Here is a 12645-nt window from a genome sequence, read left to right as displayed (position 1 = left end):
TTTGGAGCGAATGGCTCCAAAGCAATCGATTGGCTAGACTCGACGGGAAATGGTGGTCAGCTGAAATGCGCTTGCGCAGCAGGCGGCGGGAAGGGGTGGACCAATCCTGTGAGGGTTGAGCGTTCTCTGAACGCATCCTTCACCGCTATCTTGTCGTCATGGTGACGGCTCTACAATTGGCTGGCTTTGGGGGTTCAAAGGCCTCGGCTTAGCCTCATCCTAGTCCTCGGCCTGTGGTATCTCTTGCCCGATTGGGCCGTTTCCTTCGCCCCTAATTGGCCGAGATCGGAAAAGACAGCGAAGGGCTCAGGAAAGAGGGAAACACTAGGGTCGCGCGTTCAAAATGGCTCCGGCCTCTTTCGGTGACGTAGAGAGCAAAGCTTGGGGCCGCCCCTCCCTCCAAGTGAAGAAGGGAGAACTGGGATAGCCCAGCGCGTGGATGGTGCGGGCCTCGACCTGCGGCGCCGGGGCCAACCCGGCCCTCGGCTCACCGACCTGGCCCGTCCCTCTGTGGGTGGTTTACAGAGCAGAACTGAACCAAAGGCTCACCCCTTTTGAAAGTGGCCGGTAGAACAGAGTTGGCCTCGACTGCGTTTTAAACCTTAAGAGCAGAAAATGCCTAGCTCCCCCGCTCGGTGAGTGGGTGCAGGGGGGCAAGGCCCGCCCCTTTTTAAGGCGACCTGCGGCGGAACGGAGTTAGGCCCGCCCCTTCCTTCTTGGAAGATGCCCTGGAGAGCTGGGGTCTTTCCCCGGGGCTGGGCCCCTGGGACTTAGGCGAGTCGCTTCAGAGCGTGGGCCTTTGTTCTGCAGTCAGTGACCCTCACTGTGGCCCAAGGAGCAGAATTAGGTAACACTCCTCCCACTACCAGAGCTCTTCACATCTTCCTCAGGGCGTGCAAAGTCTCACGGCTAAGGCGTGTCGGGGCGGGGCAGACGCGGGCTGACGGCAGTTCAGCAACAACCTGATAAATGCAGGGGAGGTGGCGGTTCAGGGGTTCTGTAGAGGTTTAGGGGGAAAGTTAGTGAGAAGAGGTGGAGACCAAGGAAGAAGCAGTGATACAATGATCCTGGTAAAGGGATAATGGGAATATGGGGACCACGGGCTGGAGACGGAGCTAGCTACATGGCTACAAAATTAAGGAGGCATGCTTGTCCCAGAGGAACCAGCATTCTTCCTCACTTTCCCCTCGCACCCCCCCCCAAGAAAGAAATCCTAATGCCCAATTTCCATTTTAAGAATAGATGCGCCCAGATTGAGGGGTTGCCTCGGCTTGGGTGAGTAAGGAGACTGATAGGAAGGAACTGGAAAAAGTACTGAGGTTAACGAGCATCGAAAGACGGGCAGGGAGAGGGCCTGAGAGCATCCTTTCTCTTTAAAGAGGCAGGGGCTGGGGAGGGGGTAGAGGAGGGAGTTGGACTGCTGGGAGGTATGGAGGGGACAAAGGACAAAGAGACCAAACTAGGGGGCTGGAGGGTGAGGGGAGGGGAGATAGAGCCCTGGAGGGACAAAGAGAGGTGAAGGGCTCAGTGCTTGGCATCCAGTAGAAGTTTGATAAATATTTGGAATTGAATGAGGGACAAGAAAATGAGTCTCAGAGAAGAGTTAGAGGGAATAAGCAGCAGATAGGGGAGTTAAGGAGAAAGGAAGAAGCCAAGAAGAAGTGGCAAAAGGGCAGCTGATGAAGACTGAGGAGAAGGAATGGGCCGAGAAAGGAATACAGCCTGCAGGGGCACACAAGTCACGTTAGCTGAAAGGGAGTTTTATGGAGGAAAAAAGATGCAGCTGCAGCCAGAGAAGGACAGATGCAGAGCCCAGCCCAGCTCTCCCGGAGCGCGGCGAGCGAGCGGAGACTGGTCGGCGTGCGGAGGAGACGCCGGGGGCCCGGGAGGCGATTGGCACAGCAGCCGCCCATCACCGCCCCCTACTTCCTGACCAGCCCCGGAAGCCACAGGCGGAGGGGAGGGTGGGGGGATAGCGGCAGCAGCCCCAGCCCTCAGAGACGGCAGGAAGGGAGGGCGGGAGGGAGCTGGGGGGACAACCCCCCACCCTTGCGACCGCTATGGGCCCAGCCTCCCACTCTCACCTCCCCTCCATCGGCCGGGGCTAGGATACCCCCAAGTCCTATCGCCCCCTTGGCACCGACATCCCGAACGAGGCACAGACAGCCACCCGCCACCACCGCTGCCGCAGCCTGGCTGGGGAGGGGGCCAGCCCCCCAGGCCCCCCCTCCCCACTGAGGTGGGGGCAGGAAAGGGACGGGAGGAGGGGGGAGGTGCTGCAAGGGGCAGGGAGGACAGGGTGGGGGAGAGACTGGGTCTGGGAGCGTGGACTGGGGAGAGGGCTGCTGTGGAAAGGATGAGAGCTGAGTGGGGAGAGGGTTTCTGGGGAAAGGAGAAGGGGGCCTGAGGGGGAGGAAGGATGGACGAGACAAGAGAATTGGAGACTGAGTTGTGGATAGGGCGTGGACAAGGAATCCTGGAGAGGGAATTCCTGCACCTTCCCCGGTTCCTTTCCTTGCCCTTTGGCCCCGCCTGACTCTTGGAGGGTTGTGGCTAGGAGATGGCGGTTTACTGCCCTCCTTCCCCGAGCAGAATTTGCTTCCTAGGAATGCCCTCAGACAGGTCTGCTTCCATCTAGGCACAGAGCCTCTTGTTTTTCAGTGGCCTCCAGCACTGCTAGACCCTCAAACTCAAGGGCCTTGTGTGTTTTGTATGTTGAATAGGTGTACCTTTCACATAATAGCTTGTGTGCGGCTAGGTTGTCCTATGCTGTCCATGGCTGTGGAGAAATGGTGTGTTTTTTTCCATCAGAATTGCCCATTCTCATATCTTAGTCCATGTCTCAAGTCTAGCCTTGACATGTTCAAGTGTGTGAGTTTTCATATACATATTGCATCTATTATTGGTTTCATGTTTCTTACACATGTTTTTTTTATGCATGTGTACTTTAGCAGGTAGAAATTATACCTTATTTTGGGGGGCTCACTTGTTCTGCCCATGGTCCTGTCATATGCAGTCTTCAATGTGTGGGACCTATGCTTACGTGATTAGCACACACTCCTTTTGTGATCGGGTTGGTCTCTCTGCTGCATATGTTTTCCCAGGCAGGGTTCACTCCACACATACGCTTGCTCCTTCGCATGATACACTGATGTGACATGCCCAAAATGTGTGCTTATGGTTTCACTATTTCTTAATTTTATTGGCAGTATATTTTGGGAACAATGGGCTCATTAACCCATTTGGCTCTCCATTGCATTTATAAGTCCTTGGATATTTCTGCTCCAGAAAGGGTCACTTAATGTTATGTATTAGAGAGGGTAACTGGGCCTTCATCTCCCCAAAGAATCATACCCAGGTGACTCACCTTGCTGATCTCTGGCCTGTGTCTCTTTCCACACATTATCTTGCCAGTGGCTGTGTACAGCCTGTGTCTGGAGTTCAGAGTATGCCACGGGTCGGCCCTGCCGTACACATTATCTGTCCCCAACTATGCACTGTTGGCATGTATTTGATGACAGCAGTATCTTTACCTGTGGCATGCTAATCCCCTTCTGTATGTTTCTCTTGTGTGTACGATGGTGTGTGCCATCTTGACTTGTTGCCCTGCTTTCACTGTGGGCGTGTACTGCATGTGTATATCCAGAGTAGGTTACCATTAGGCTCGCTGTGTTCACTGCTTTCTCAGTGACTTTCCATTATAGCTAATAGTCCTCAAGAGGGTAGCTGTCTTACTCATTCTCGGAACGGTCACCTCTGTCATTAATCATGGTTGTGCGGGTATGTATACAGCCCTATGATCTATCTGTTCAGCAAATGTTTATGAGTGCCTTCTGTGCCTCTTGTCCTAGGCATTGGGGATAAGGCAGAGTCTCTGCCCTCAAGCTGCTTATAGACTAGAAAGGGAAACAGAAATGCCAGTGAGCAGTTATATACAGTTATGTCACAACCAGTGGTTCTCAAACTCACCTGGAAGGCTTGTTAAAGTAGAGATTAATGGAGCCAATATACAGAATTTCTGATCCAGGAGATCTGGGATAAGGTCTAAGAAGTTGTATTTCCACCCTTTAAGAGCCAGTGATTAAGATAAAAGTGTAATGAAAAGTCAGGCCTGGTGGAGTTCAAAAAGACCTCCAAAATGTGACACTGAACTGAGTGAGGCAGGTGAAGAGGTGGAAGGGCATTTCAGCCAAAAGGAACAGCATGCTCATGGCACAGAAGCATGAAAGGTCATGGTGTGTCTGAGGAACTGATGTAAATCAGTTTGGAGTAAAAGGCATTTGTGGGCATGTGGCCAAAGATGTAAGCAGAAGTCAACTTGTCAAGAAGTTTCCTTTATGCAAGAGAGGGAAATGCCCAGATTTGTGTTATAGAAAAATTTCTGGTTGCCATGTGGAAGAGGGATTGAAGGGGAAGAGTTAGGAGCCTGTTGCAAATAGTCCAGAGGAGAAACACTGGTCCAAACTTGCAGGGGCAGTGGGATGGGTGGCTCCAAAGCCTACATTTTAGAGCTGGCAGTCTCCTGTTTCCTCTATTGCCTGTTACCTTTGCTCTTGGCAGTGGGCTTACCTTTGAGTACAGCCCTTCCTGGTATAGGAAGGGAGTGTCTTTGGCCTTGATAGTATTTGCCTGAACACCAGTTTTGTGAATTGTGACCCTGCCCCACTGCTGGGGAAAGAAGAGTAGAAGAAGGAAGGGCCTAGAAGGCAGGTTCTGGGCGCCTGCCCATCTTCCTCCTGAGCTCTTTCCTCTTCCAGGGTAGGTCATATGATGTCTCTTACTCTCTGCCCTTTTCTCACTTGGTGAGGCCTTACCCTCTGTACCTGCCTGACCAAACTGCCTCCCGTGTTGCTGGAAGGGAAGGAAGGAGTGGTGGGATTCGTTTGCCTGTCTGTGGAGGCAGGATTGATGGAGGTAGTTACTCCTAGTATGTCCGTGGCTTTATCTGGAACGGGAGGCTGCCTAGGTGGAAAGGGATTTTTCTAGGTATGCATTTCCAGTCCTTCATCTGTCACTGGATGTGATTATAAATTTGTGTATGTGTGTGAACTGGTCCAGCTGTGTGTGTATGTTTGCCTTAGTGACAGAGCCTTTATTCTTGTAAGTCAACCTTTGAGAATGTCTGTGGGTGTTTTGTAACTTGCACAGTATCTGCTATGTGTGCACCTATGTAATTCGCATACAGATAGCAGTGGGATTGAGTTGTTAGGGGCACAGACAAGCTGCTTAGGTTGAAGCTAGGAAGTTCCTTGTAGGTGTCATATATCACCTCAGGTAAGGTACTTAACCTCTCTGGGCCTGTTTCCTATAAAATGTAAATTTTGTGGTTTAACATAGTGTATAATATGTATAGATCAGCCCTAACAAATATAATGCAAGCGGGATATGTCATTTTTAGTTGTCTGGTAGCTACATTGAAAATGGTAAAAAGTAACAGGGTGAAATTAATCTTAATGCACTCTATTGAACACAAAAGTTATAATTTCAAAATGTAATCCATATAAAAGGTTATTAATGGGATATTTTACATTCTGTTTTTCATTCAAAGTTTTTGCAATCTGATGTGTATTTTACATTTCCAGCACATCTCAATTCAGACTAGGCCACATTTCAAGTGCTCAGCAGCCATGTGTGGCTGGTGGCTGCTGGATTGGACAGCAGAGGTGTAGACCCTTATAAGACCCTTAAAAAACCCTTACTAGCTACTAGTGTTAGCTCTCCATTTTATTGTCCTTTTATTATCATGCATCTGTGACTTGTGGATGTACGTGTCTCCTGTCTCATGTGCGTCTGAAGGTATCTGGAGCCTTCAGAGAGAGGGGCGGGAGACCAGTCCCAAGCTCCCCACTGGCCCCATCCTAGAGAGGCTTCCTGAGTGGGTTTCGATGGGAGCCCTGGCCCCATCCTGTGTCTCCTGCCTTCTGCACCTCGTCCGCCCCACCCCCCTCCAGGAATCAGGCCCACTGTCCCTCACCCCTACCCTGCAGGTGACCAGAATGGACCTGTGGCCAGGGGCATGGACGGTGCTGCTGCTGCTCTTCCTGCTGCTGCTCTTCCTGCTGCCCACCCTGTGGTTCTGCAGCCCCAGTGCCAAGTACTTCTTCAAGATGGCCTTCTACAATGGCTGGATCCTCTTCCTGGCTGTGCTTGCCATCCCTGTCTGTGCCGTGCGAGGACGCAATGTCGAGAACATGAAGTGAGGGCCAAGGGATGTTGGGCGATGAGGGAACCTAAGGGTCAGAAGTGAGCAGTGGATGGGGAGGGCATGGGGTGTGTAGGAGAGACAGAGAGAGTCCAGGGACAGGAAGGGGAGAGGACTGTAAAGATGCCCAGAAGAGGGTAAGGTAGAGGGGAGCTGAGGCATGCAGGTGGACGTCAGTGGATCCCCCTGGAACTGCTTGCCGTGACACCCCATAGGATCTTGCGTCTGATGCTGCTCCACATCAAATACCTGTACGGGATCCGAGTGGAGGTGCGAGGGGCTCACCACTTCCCTCCCTCACAGCCCTATGTCGTCGTCTCCAACCACCAAAGCTCCCTCGACCTGCTTGGTGAGACCCTCCTCCAGCCATGCCCTTCCTCCTGGAACACACCTCCCCCAGCCATGCCCTTCCTCCTGGAACCTTCCCCAGAATCTTCTCAGAATTGCCCAACTGCCCTTCAGCTCAGACATGGCCTTCTTTCCCTCATAAGCAGGGTGGTAGGCTTTTAATCACCCTTCCCTCCACCTGGGTCTTCCCTGGCCCTTCCCCCCAGTCTCACTCTTCCTTTATATCCAGGCCCCTGAAGTGTGGGTGATGACCTGGGTGAGGTGGGCATGACCACCCTGATGCTCACCCCAACTTACCTCTGCCTCAGGGATGATGGAGGTACTGCCCGGCCGATGTGTGCCCATCGCCAAGCGGGAGCTACTGTGGGCTGGCTCTGCTGGGCTGGCCTGCTGGCTCGCAGGAGTCATCTTTATCGACCGGAAGCGCACTGGGGATGCCATCAGTGTCATGTCTGAGGTCGCACAGACCCTGCTCACCCAGGACGTTAGTCACTCTGGGGATGTGGGGGGCAGGGGGGATGGAGTAGAATAGTTGTAAATAAACTGATATGCAGGGCCAAGGGGCCTCATAAGTCACAACCATTTTGCGGTCCCTCCATATGTGTGTGTCTTCCTCGTCCCTCTTTCTTCCCCCTCCAGGTGCGAGTCTGGGTTTTTCCTGAGGGCACAAGAAACCACAATGGCTCCATGCTGCCCTTCAAACGTGGAGCCTTCCACCTTGCAGTGCAGGCCCAGGTGATTACTCCTCCACCTTCTGCTGCTGAGCCCCAGCCCCCACCATCCCTTCCTCTCTGGTGTAAGCATGGCCTGGGGCCTCAGAAGGGAGCCAGAGGCTAATGCCCTTTCCCCTTCCCCAGGTTCCTATTGTTCCCATCGTCATGTCCTCCTATCAAGACTTCTACTGCAAAAAGGAGCGCCGCTTCACTTCGGGTAAGGGCTCTGAGCAAATCTGGGGGCGGGGGGCGGGGGGGGGGGGCAGGGGGGCCGGAAAGGTCATGGCGGAGGCTGGAGGGACATTCCTATAGAGCAGGATCAGTCAGTGTCAGAGCTGTGAGATGCCCACAGGATTGTCAGCCAGCAAGTATGTGTTAAGCACCCACCATACCTTGCTAGATAGGTAACAGTTGGTCCCTCCAGGAGAGGCCATGACTGTCTAGCAGGAAAGATAAGGTGTGCAGAGCTGTAACACTCAGCAGTAAACACGAAACCTAGACAGTGGGGGCTGGAAGGGCGCCATGTCTGGACTGGGGTCTGAGGAAGGCTTTGTGCAGGAGGGCCTCAAGGAACAGGTGGCATCTAGCAGGCAGAGGGGCAGTTGCCCCGGGTTGGAGGAAGAGCACTGAAAGGTTGAGGAGAGTAGCAGGAGAGCTCAGAAACTGGGCCCAGCTTGCCGGCAGAGGCCCTGATTGTGCTCACCCCCCTCCCAGGGCGATGTCAGGTTCGGGTGCTGCCCCCAGTGCCCACAGAAGGGCTGACACCAGATGACGTCCCAGCTCTGGCTGACAGAGTCCGACACTCCATGCTCACTGTTTTCCGGGAAATCTCCACTGATGGCAGGGGTGGTGGTGACTATCTGAAGAAGCCTGGAGGAGTGGGCGAGGCCCGGCTCTGAGCTCCCCTTCCATCTAAACCCACATTCCTCCACACACCTGCTAGCCCAGTGGGTCCTGAAGCAGGACCAAGCCCTCTTCCTCGTTTCCCCTCGTTCCCCCTCTCCCCACTCAGTCTCCTCTTTGGAATCTTCAGCTTCTGAAGTGAATGTCTCTGCCCCTTCCCAGCTCCCCCCATGGACTCTCTTGCCTCGGTGCAGTCTCCACTCAGACCCCCACCCACCTCCTGTGCCATTGAGTCTATGGGACAGTTGCCTCCCCCTCATCTCCAGTAGCTCAGCCTACACACAGGTGGAAGCACTCCATCCTGTCCCCAATGGACCTTCTTCCTTTGTGGTCTTCGCTCCCTCTCCACCCCACATTGGCCAGTGGACCCATCCGTTCTGTGGAACAATCCCCCCCCCCAGGTCCATGGATTCCGTGGACTCATCCCATTGTGAGGAGGACTCCTCATGCTGTGCCTGGAAGCTGATGCCTGGAACACTCCTCCCAGGCTCCTCCTGGGAATACTCCTCAGCATCTTCACCCTCCCTCCCATGGAGCCTCCTGTCAGTGGAGGCTGGACTCTTCTCACTCAGAGGTCTCATTCCTGCCCATGCCCAGGTGCCCAGGACTGTGCATACTCCTGGATGCCAGTTTGGTCTTGACATTTCTGCTTCCCCTGTCCCTGTGCCCCGGCCCCACCCATCCCCCTGCAGCCCTTCTGTACCATTCTAATGAGACAAGGGGCAAGGGGTAGCCACGTGCTGCACTCACTGCTCCCTGAGGGACTGGGGGAGAGCACTGAACCCTGGCTGGAGGGGATGGGAGGGCTTTTAATTTATTTCTCTTTCTTTGAGGTTTCCCCCCTCTGAGCCAGTTTTCATTTCCTCCCTGTGGCATTAGCCTCCCGGCCTCCCATCCCAGACTAGTGCCCACAACAGGGAGGGGCTGGGAGCAAAAGGAGAGGGTGGGACTCCATTTTTCATGGTTGGTTTTTATTAATTATCTGGATAACAGCAAGAAACTGAGAATAAAGATTGAGCGAGATCTGGATACTTTGAGCTGTGTTTGTTGAGTTGAAGAAGCAGTTCCCACACCCCCAGGCAATCTGCCCCAGCTGGAAGACTCAGGGGCTGCCACTGAGACATTGCTCCTTAGTGGCAGATAACCTTATCTGCAGCTCCCCAGCTGGCGAATCCCAAAGGATTAGTGCGTCCAGCTTCTGTATAAATTAGGGGGCAGGGGCTCTGCAGAGGTTCCTCATTGCCGCCCGTTGAGGCCTGGGCTCAGGCTATTGTCCTCACAGGAGCCTGGTTAATGACAAGGAGACAGGCAGACCTGTTGGCTGTGGACTGCCTCCAGCCTGGAGTGGGTATGAGTACTGGGGAGACTGACACTCCCACCCAACAGTAAGTGAAACCACCAGGTTGGGGACAGTGCCAGAAGAAGGGGTGGTAAAGTGCTTATCTGGGGAAGGTATGGGGAGAGTGAGTGTTAGGGAAGGGTTTTGGGAAAAGAGAAACTGAATTAGGAAAAGCTGGGGGTGGGGTCCAGCAAATACAGGCAAGAGGACTCACAGGCGCCTAGCCTCTCCTCCAGCAGCAGCACCTGGTCGCTCAGAGACTCTATCCGGTCGCCCCGGCCCCACAGCTCTGCCACCTGTTCGGGCTGCAGGTCTTCAGGTGGCATGGGCAGCACGGCTCTGACCCAGGCCCCAGCCTGCCCAGCCCACTACAAGGAAAAGACACCTTAGGTTGTTGGGGAGGGGGTGCGCCCAGCCCAGCGGGTTTGGCCCCAGGCGCCCAGGCTCGCCTGCTCCAGCTGCTCCAGGCGCTCTCGCAGCTCCCCGATCTCCCGGCTCAGGGCGCGCTCATCCTGTTCCGCTTCCCGAACTGGGACAAAGGAGAGAGCGTGACCATTGCCCAGGCCCTGCCACCAGCCCACACCCCTGCCACTCACCCGCCACGCTGAGGATGCTGGCACTAGTTGGAGGCTCCGGGGATCCCTCTACGCAGGTGCGCCCGTCCGGGCCCAGCACCAGGCCGTGGGGGCAGCCACAGGTGAAGCTGCCCGCGGTATTCAGGCAACGGTGTGAGCAGAGGGTGACGCCAGTCCTACACTCATCCACGTCTGGTTACGGGAAAGAGGAGGGGCTGAGGGGCTGGAGCGGGCGCAGAGGCCTGGGAGGGCCAGGAGGGCTTGGCGCCACCGCGGGGCCGGCGAGCCGACTCACCCACGTGACAGTGCTTCCCACCCCAGCCGGGGGCGCACTCGCACCGGTCCGGCCGGATACAGGCGCCTCCGTTCAGGCAGGGTTTGGCGCAGACAGCTGCGGGCACAGGAAGGGCTGTTTGGAAGCACTGAGCCACCCCCGGCGCGCCTCCCCAGGCCCGGGAAGAGCCAGCCTCACCTTCATCGCAGGTGAGCGCCCCTGGATGCCGCTTCTTCCATCCCTGGCAGCACACCGCGTGCACCTGCCGCACCTCCCTCCTCACCTCCCGCCACGCCATGCGGTACGTGGTCCTGGAACACAGCACTGGGCTCTGGACCCTGACATATGGGTCCTGGTCGCGGTTCTTGGGGTTCCTCTTGGAAGACCCCGGGATCCAAGCTCCCTGTCCCTCACCTGTAGGTGCTGCAGATGCGCCTTCCAGAGCACAGGGTCAGGTAGGGCTTATACACCGGTTGGCTGTAGGACTCGTTGTAATGGAGCGGGACCACTAGTGTCTGCTTGGAGCAGACCCCCTGACTGCACTCATGCGGGAGAAGGTGGGAGACATTGAGTGGCCCAGGCCCTGGAGAGCCTGGAGCCCTAGATCCCTCTAGGCTCACTGAGGCCCAGTCCTCCCTTCAGGTGACAGCCTCGTCCCCATTCTAAAGTTCTTTTGCCACTTGTGAAGCCCCACCCCAGAAAGTTTCCTGAAGATCTTACCCTGCCCCACCCCAGAAAGTTTCCTGAAGATCTCACCCTGCCCCTGCCCCCTATGTTGTCACCTCTCTTTGAGGGATCCACCCTTGGACCCTTCTCCTGACATCAGTAGGAGGAGGAATGAGAGCGGGCCTAGGAGAGTACACAGCTCAGCCCTGGACCCCATGATTCTCCTTGACTCCAGACTGCCGGCTGCAAGCAAGAAGAGGTTAATGATGGCCCTTCCCTCCCCTATTAACTTCTCTAGATCCAGCCCCTCCAAAGCAGTCTGCTGGTGCCCTCTAAGGGTGACAGGACATTTATTTGTACACACTTGCACTACTCACCAGGATTGCCAACACCCGTGGGCATGTTTACCTAACAGCCCCCTTCCTTTAGCACCCCATGGTCCATACAGCACCACCCAGGCTCACACCCGGACACCCTCCCTCCCCTCTGCACACAGAGTTAACCCTCCGATCTGTAACACGCCCTCTTCCCCCTTAATCTTCCCACCGTCCTAACCTCGCATTCACCACTGCATCCACTTCCCTCCTTGCACACCCCCCCGCACACCTAGCAACTCCACACCTTAAACACATTCCTACTACCTTCCCACACCCGTGCCATTCCATCACATGCACCCCTCACCCAGACAGCACCCCCAACTCACACTCAAAGGCTGTGAATGACCCTCCCTTTCCCCATTGACATTCTGTCCCCACCTGCCTTCCGCTCTCTCCTGGAGACTTCAGGCCCACCAGCCTCAGCAGCAGTTGCTCAGACTGGTGGGCAGGCTGGGCTGCTGAGAGAGGAGGGGCTGGGCCACACAGAGTCCTCCCATTCTTGCCCCCTCCCACAGGCCTCCCCTATAGCTCCAGCTTGGTCTCCTCAGTGGGGTCCAAGTCCCACCCCAGCAAAGGGCCCCACAGAAGTATCTTCCCAACTTTCTGAGGCCCCTTATTTCTTGACCCTCCCAAATCAGAGGCTACTGGCTATGTAACGCTACAGTACCCTTGGCCCTAGCCTCCCCCTTAAACCCAACACAGACTGGGGGAGAACTGGGGGGCAGGGAGAGAGCTGGCAGAGAACAAAGTTGGGTCAGGTCATGGGAGAAGAGGCAAGATCAGTTGAGGAAAAAAGGGGAAGTCATGCTAGGCAGGGGGACAACCAGGGCACTAAGAGGAAAAGCGACCCCATTTCTCGATGACATTTGTTAGGGCCGGTGGGGGGCGGGCACAGTTGAGTCAGCCACTGCCCCCTAAGCCAGAGTAGACAGGGCCCTATTGTCTCCATCAAAATTCCTTCTTTCCAGGAAGAGGAGGCTCATTGTCCAGGCCTTCACCCAGCTCTGGCCTACAAAGGTTGAAAAGGGGCTCAGCAAATGCTTACCCTGACCCTTAGCTCCCTGGGCTAGCCTGGGGGTGGCAGGGACATTCCATCCATGAAGCTGGGGCACAAACCACTGGAGCCCTGGGCTCAGGCCCCCAATCTTAGCCTGGGACAGGAAAAGAATTGTCCTCAGCAGGAAAGAACCCACAGAGAATCAGGAACCCACACAGAATGGGCATTGAGAGAGCGGAAACACCAAGGGG

At 55.3% G+C, this 12645-nt stretch overlaps 2 protein-coding genes across 6 annotated transcripts; one reads left to right on the top strand and one right to left on the bottom strand.

Moving 5' to 3' along the window:
• Nucleotides 1-707: 707 nt before the first annotated feature.
• Nucleotides 708-9195, top strand: AGPAT1 (1-acylglycerol-3-phosphate O-acyltransferase 1). 2 transcript variants are annotated; one of them, XM_081140132.1, is made up of 7 exons: nt 708-847; nt 5988-6196; nt 6418-6551; nt 6859-7034; nt 7190-7285; nt 7408-7480; nt 7978-9195. In XM_081140132.1, exons 2-7 carry the CDS (start codon nt 5997-5999, stop codon nt 8160-8162), a joined length of 864 nt encoding a protein of 287 aa, XP_080996258.1. In that variant the 5' UTR covers nt 708-847; nt 5988-5996; the 3' UTR covers nt 8163-9195. The 2 variants fall into 2 exon arrangements, with proteins under 2 accessions (XP_080996258.1, XP_080996257.1); XM_081140131.1 differs by lacking the exon at nt 708-847 and adding an exon at nt 1955-2239.
• Nucleotides 9118-12592, bottom strand: EGFL8 (EGF like domain multiple 8). Of its 4 annotated transcripts, none has more exons than XM_081140120.1 (9): nt 12443-12592; nt 11137-11263; nt 10769-10891; nt 10553-10665; nt 10376-10471; nt 10102-10272; nt 9955-10034; nt 9720-9873; nt 9118-9452 (listed from the first exon to the last, which is right to left on the bottom strand). In XM_081140120.1, the coding sequence occupies exons 2-9, from the start codon at nt 11235-11237 to the stop codon at nt 9403-9405; spliced, it is 888 nt and encodes a 295-aa protein (XP_080996246.1). In that variant the 5' UTR covers nt 11238-11263; nt 12443-12592; the 3' UTR covers nt 9118-9402. The 4 variants fall into 4 exon arrangements, with proteins under 4 accessions (XP_080996246.1, XP_080996245.1, XP_080996247.1 ...); XM_081140119.1 differs by having other exon boundaries at nt 10553-10692; nt 12443-12525; XM_081140121.1 differs by lacking the exon at nt 12443-12592 and adding an exon at nt 11776-12406.
• Nucleotides 12593-12645: the final 53 nt, after the last annotated feature.

The sequence above is a fragment of the Miniopterus schreibersii genome, assembly GCF_964146895.1.
Source record: "Miniopterus schreibersii genome assembly, chromosome: 6".
Classification (NCBI taxonomy): domain Eukaryota; kingdom Metazoa; phylum Chordata; class Mammalia; order Chiroptera; family Miniopteridae; genus Miniopterus; species Miniopterus schreibersii.
Note: the sequence above shows the minus strand (reverse complement) of the source record. Positions and strands in the feature narration are given on the sequence as shown.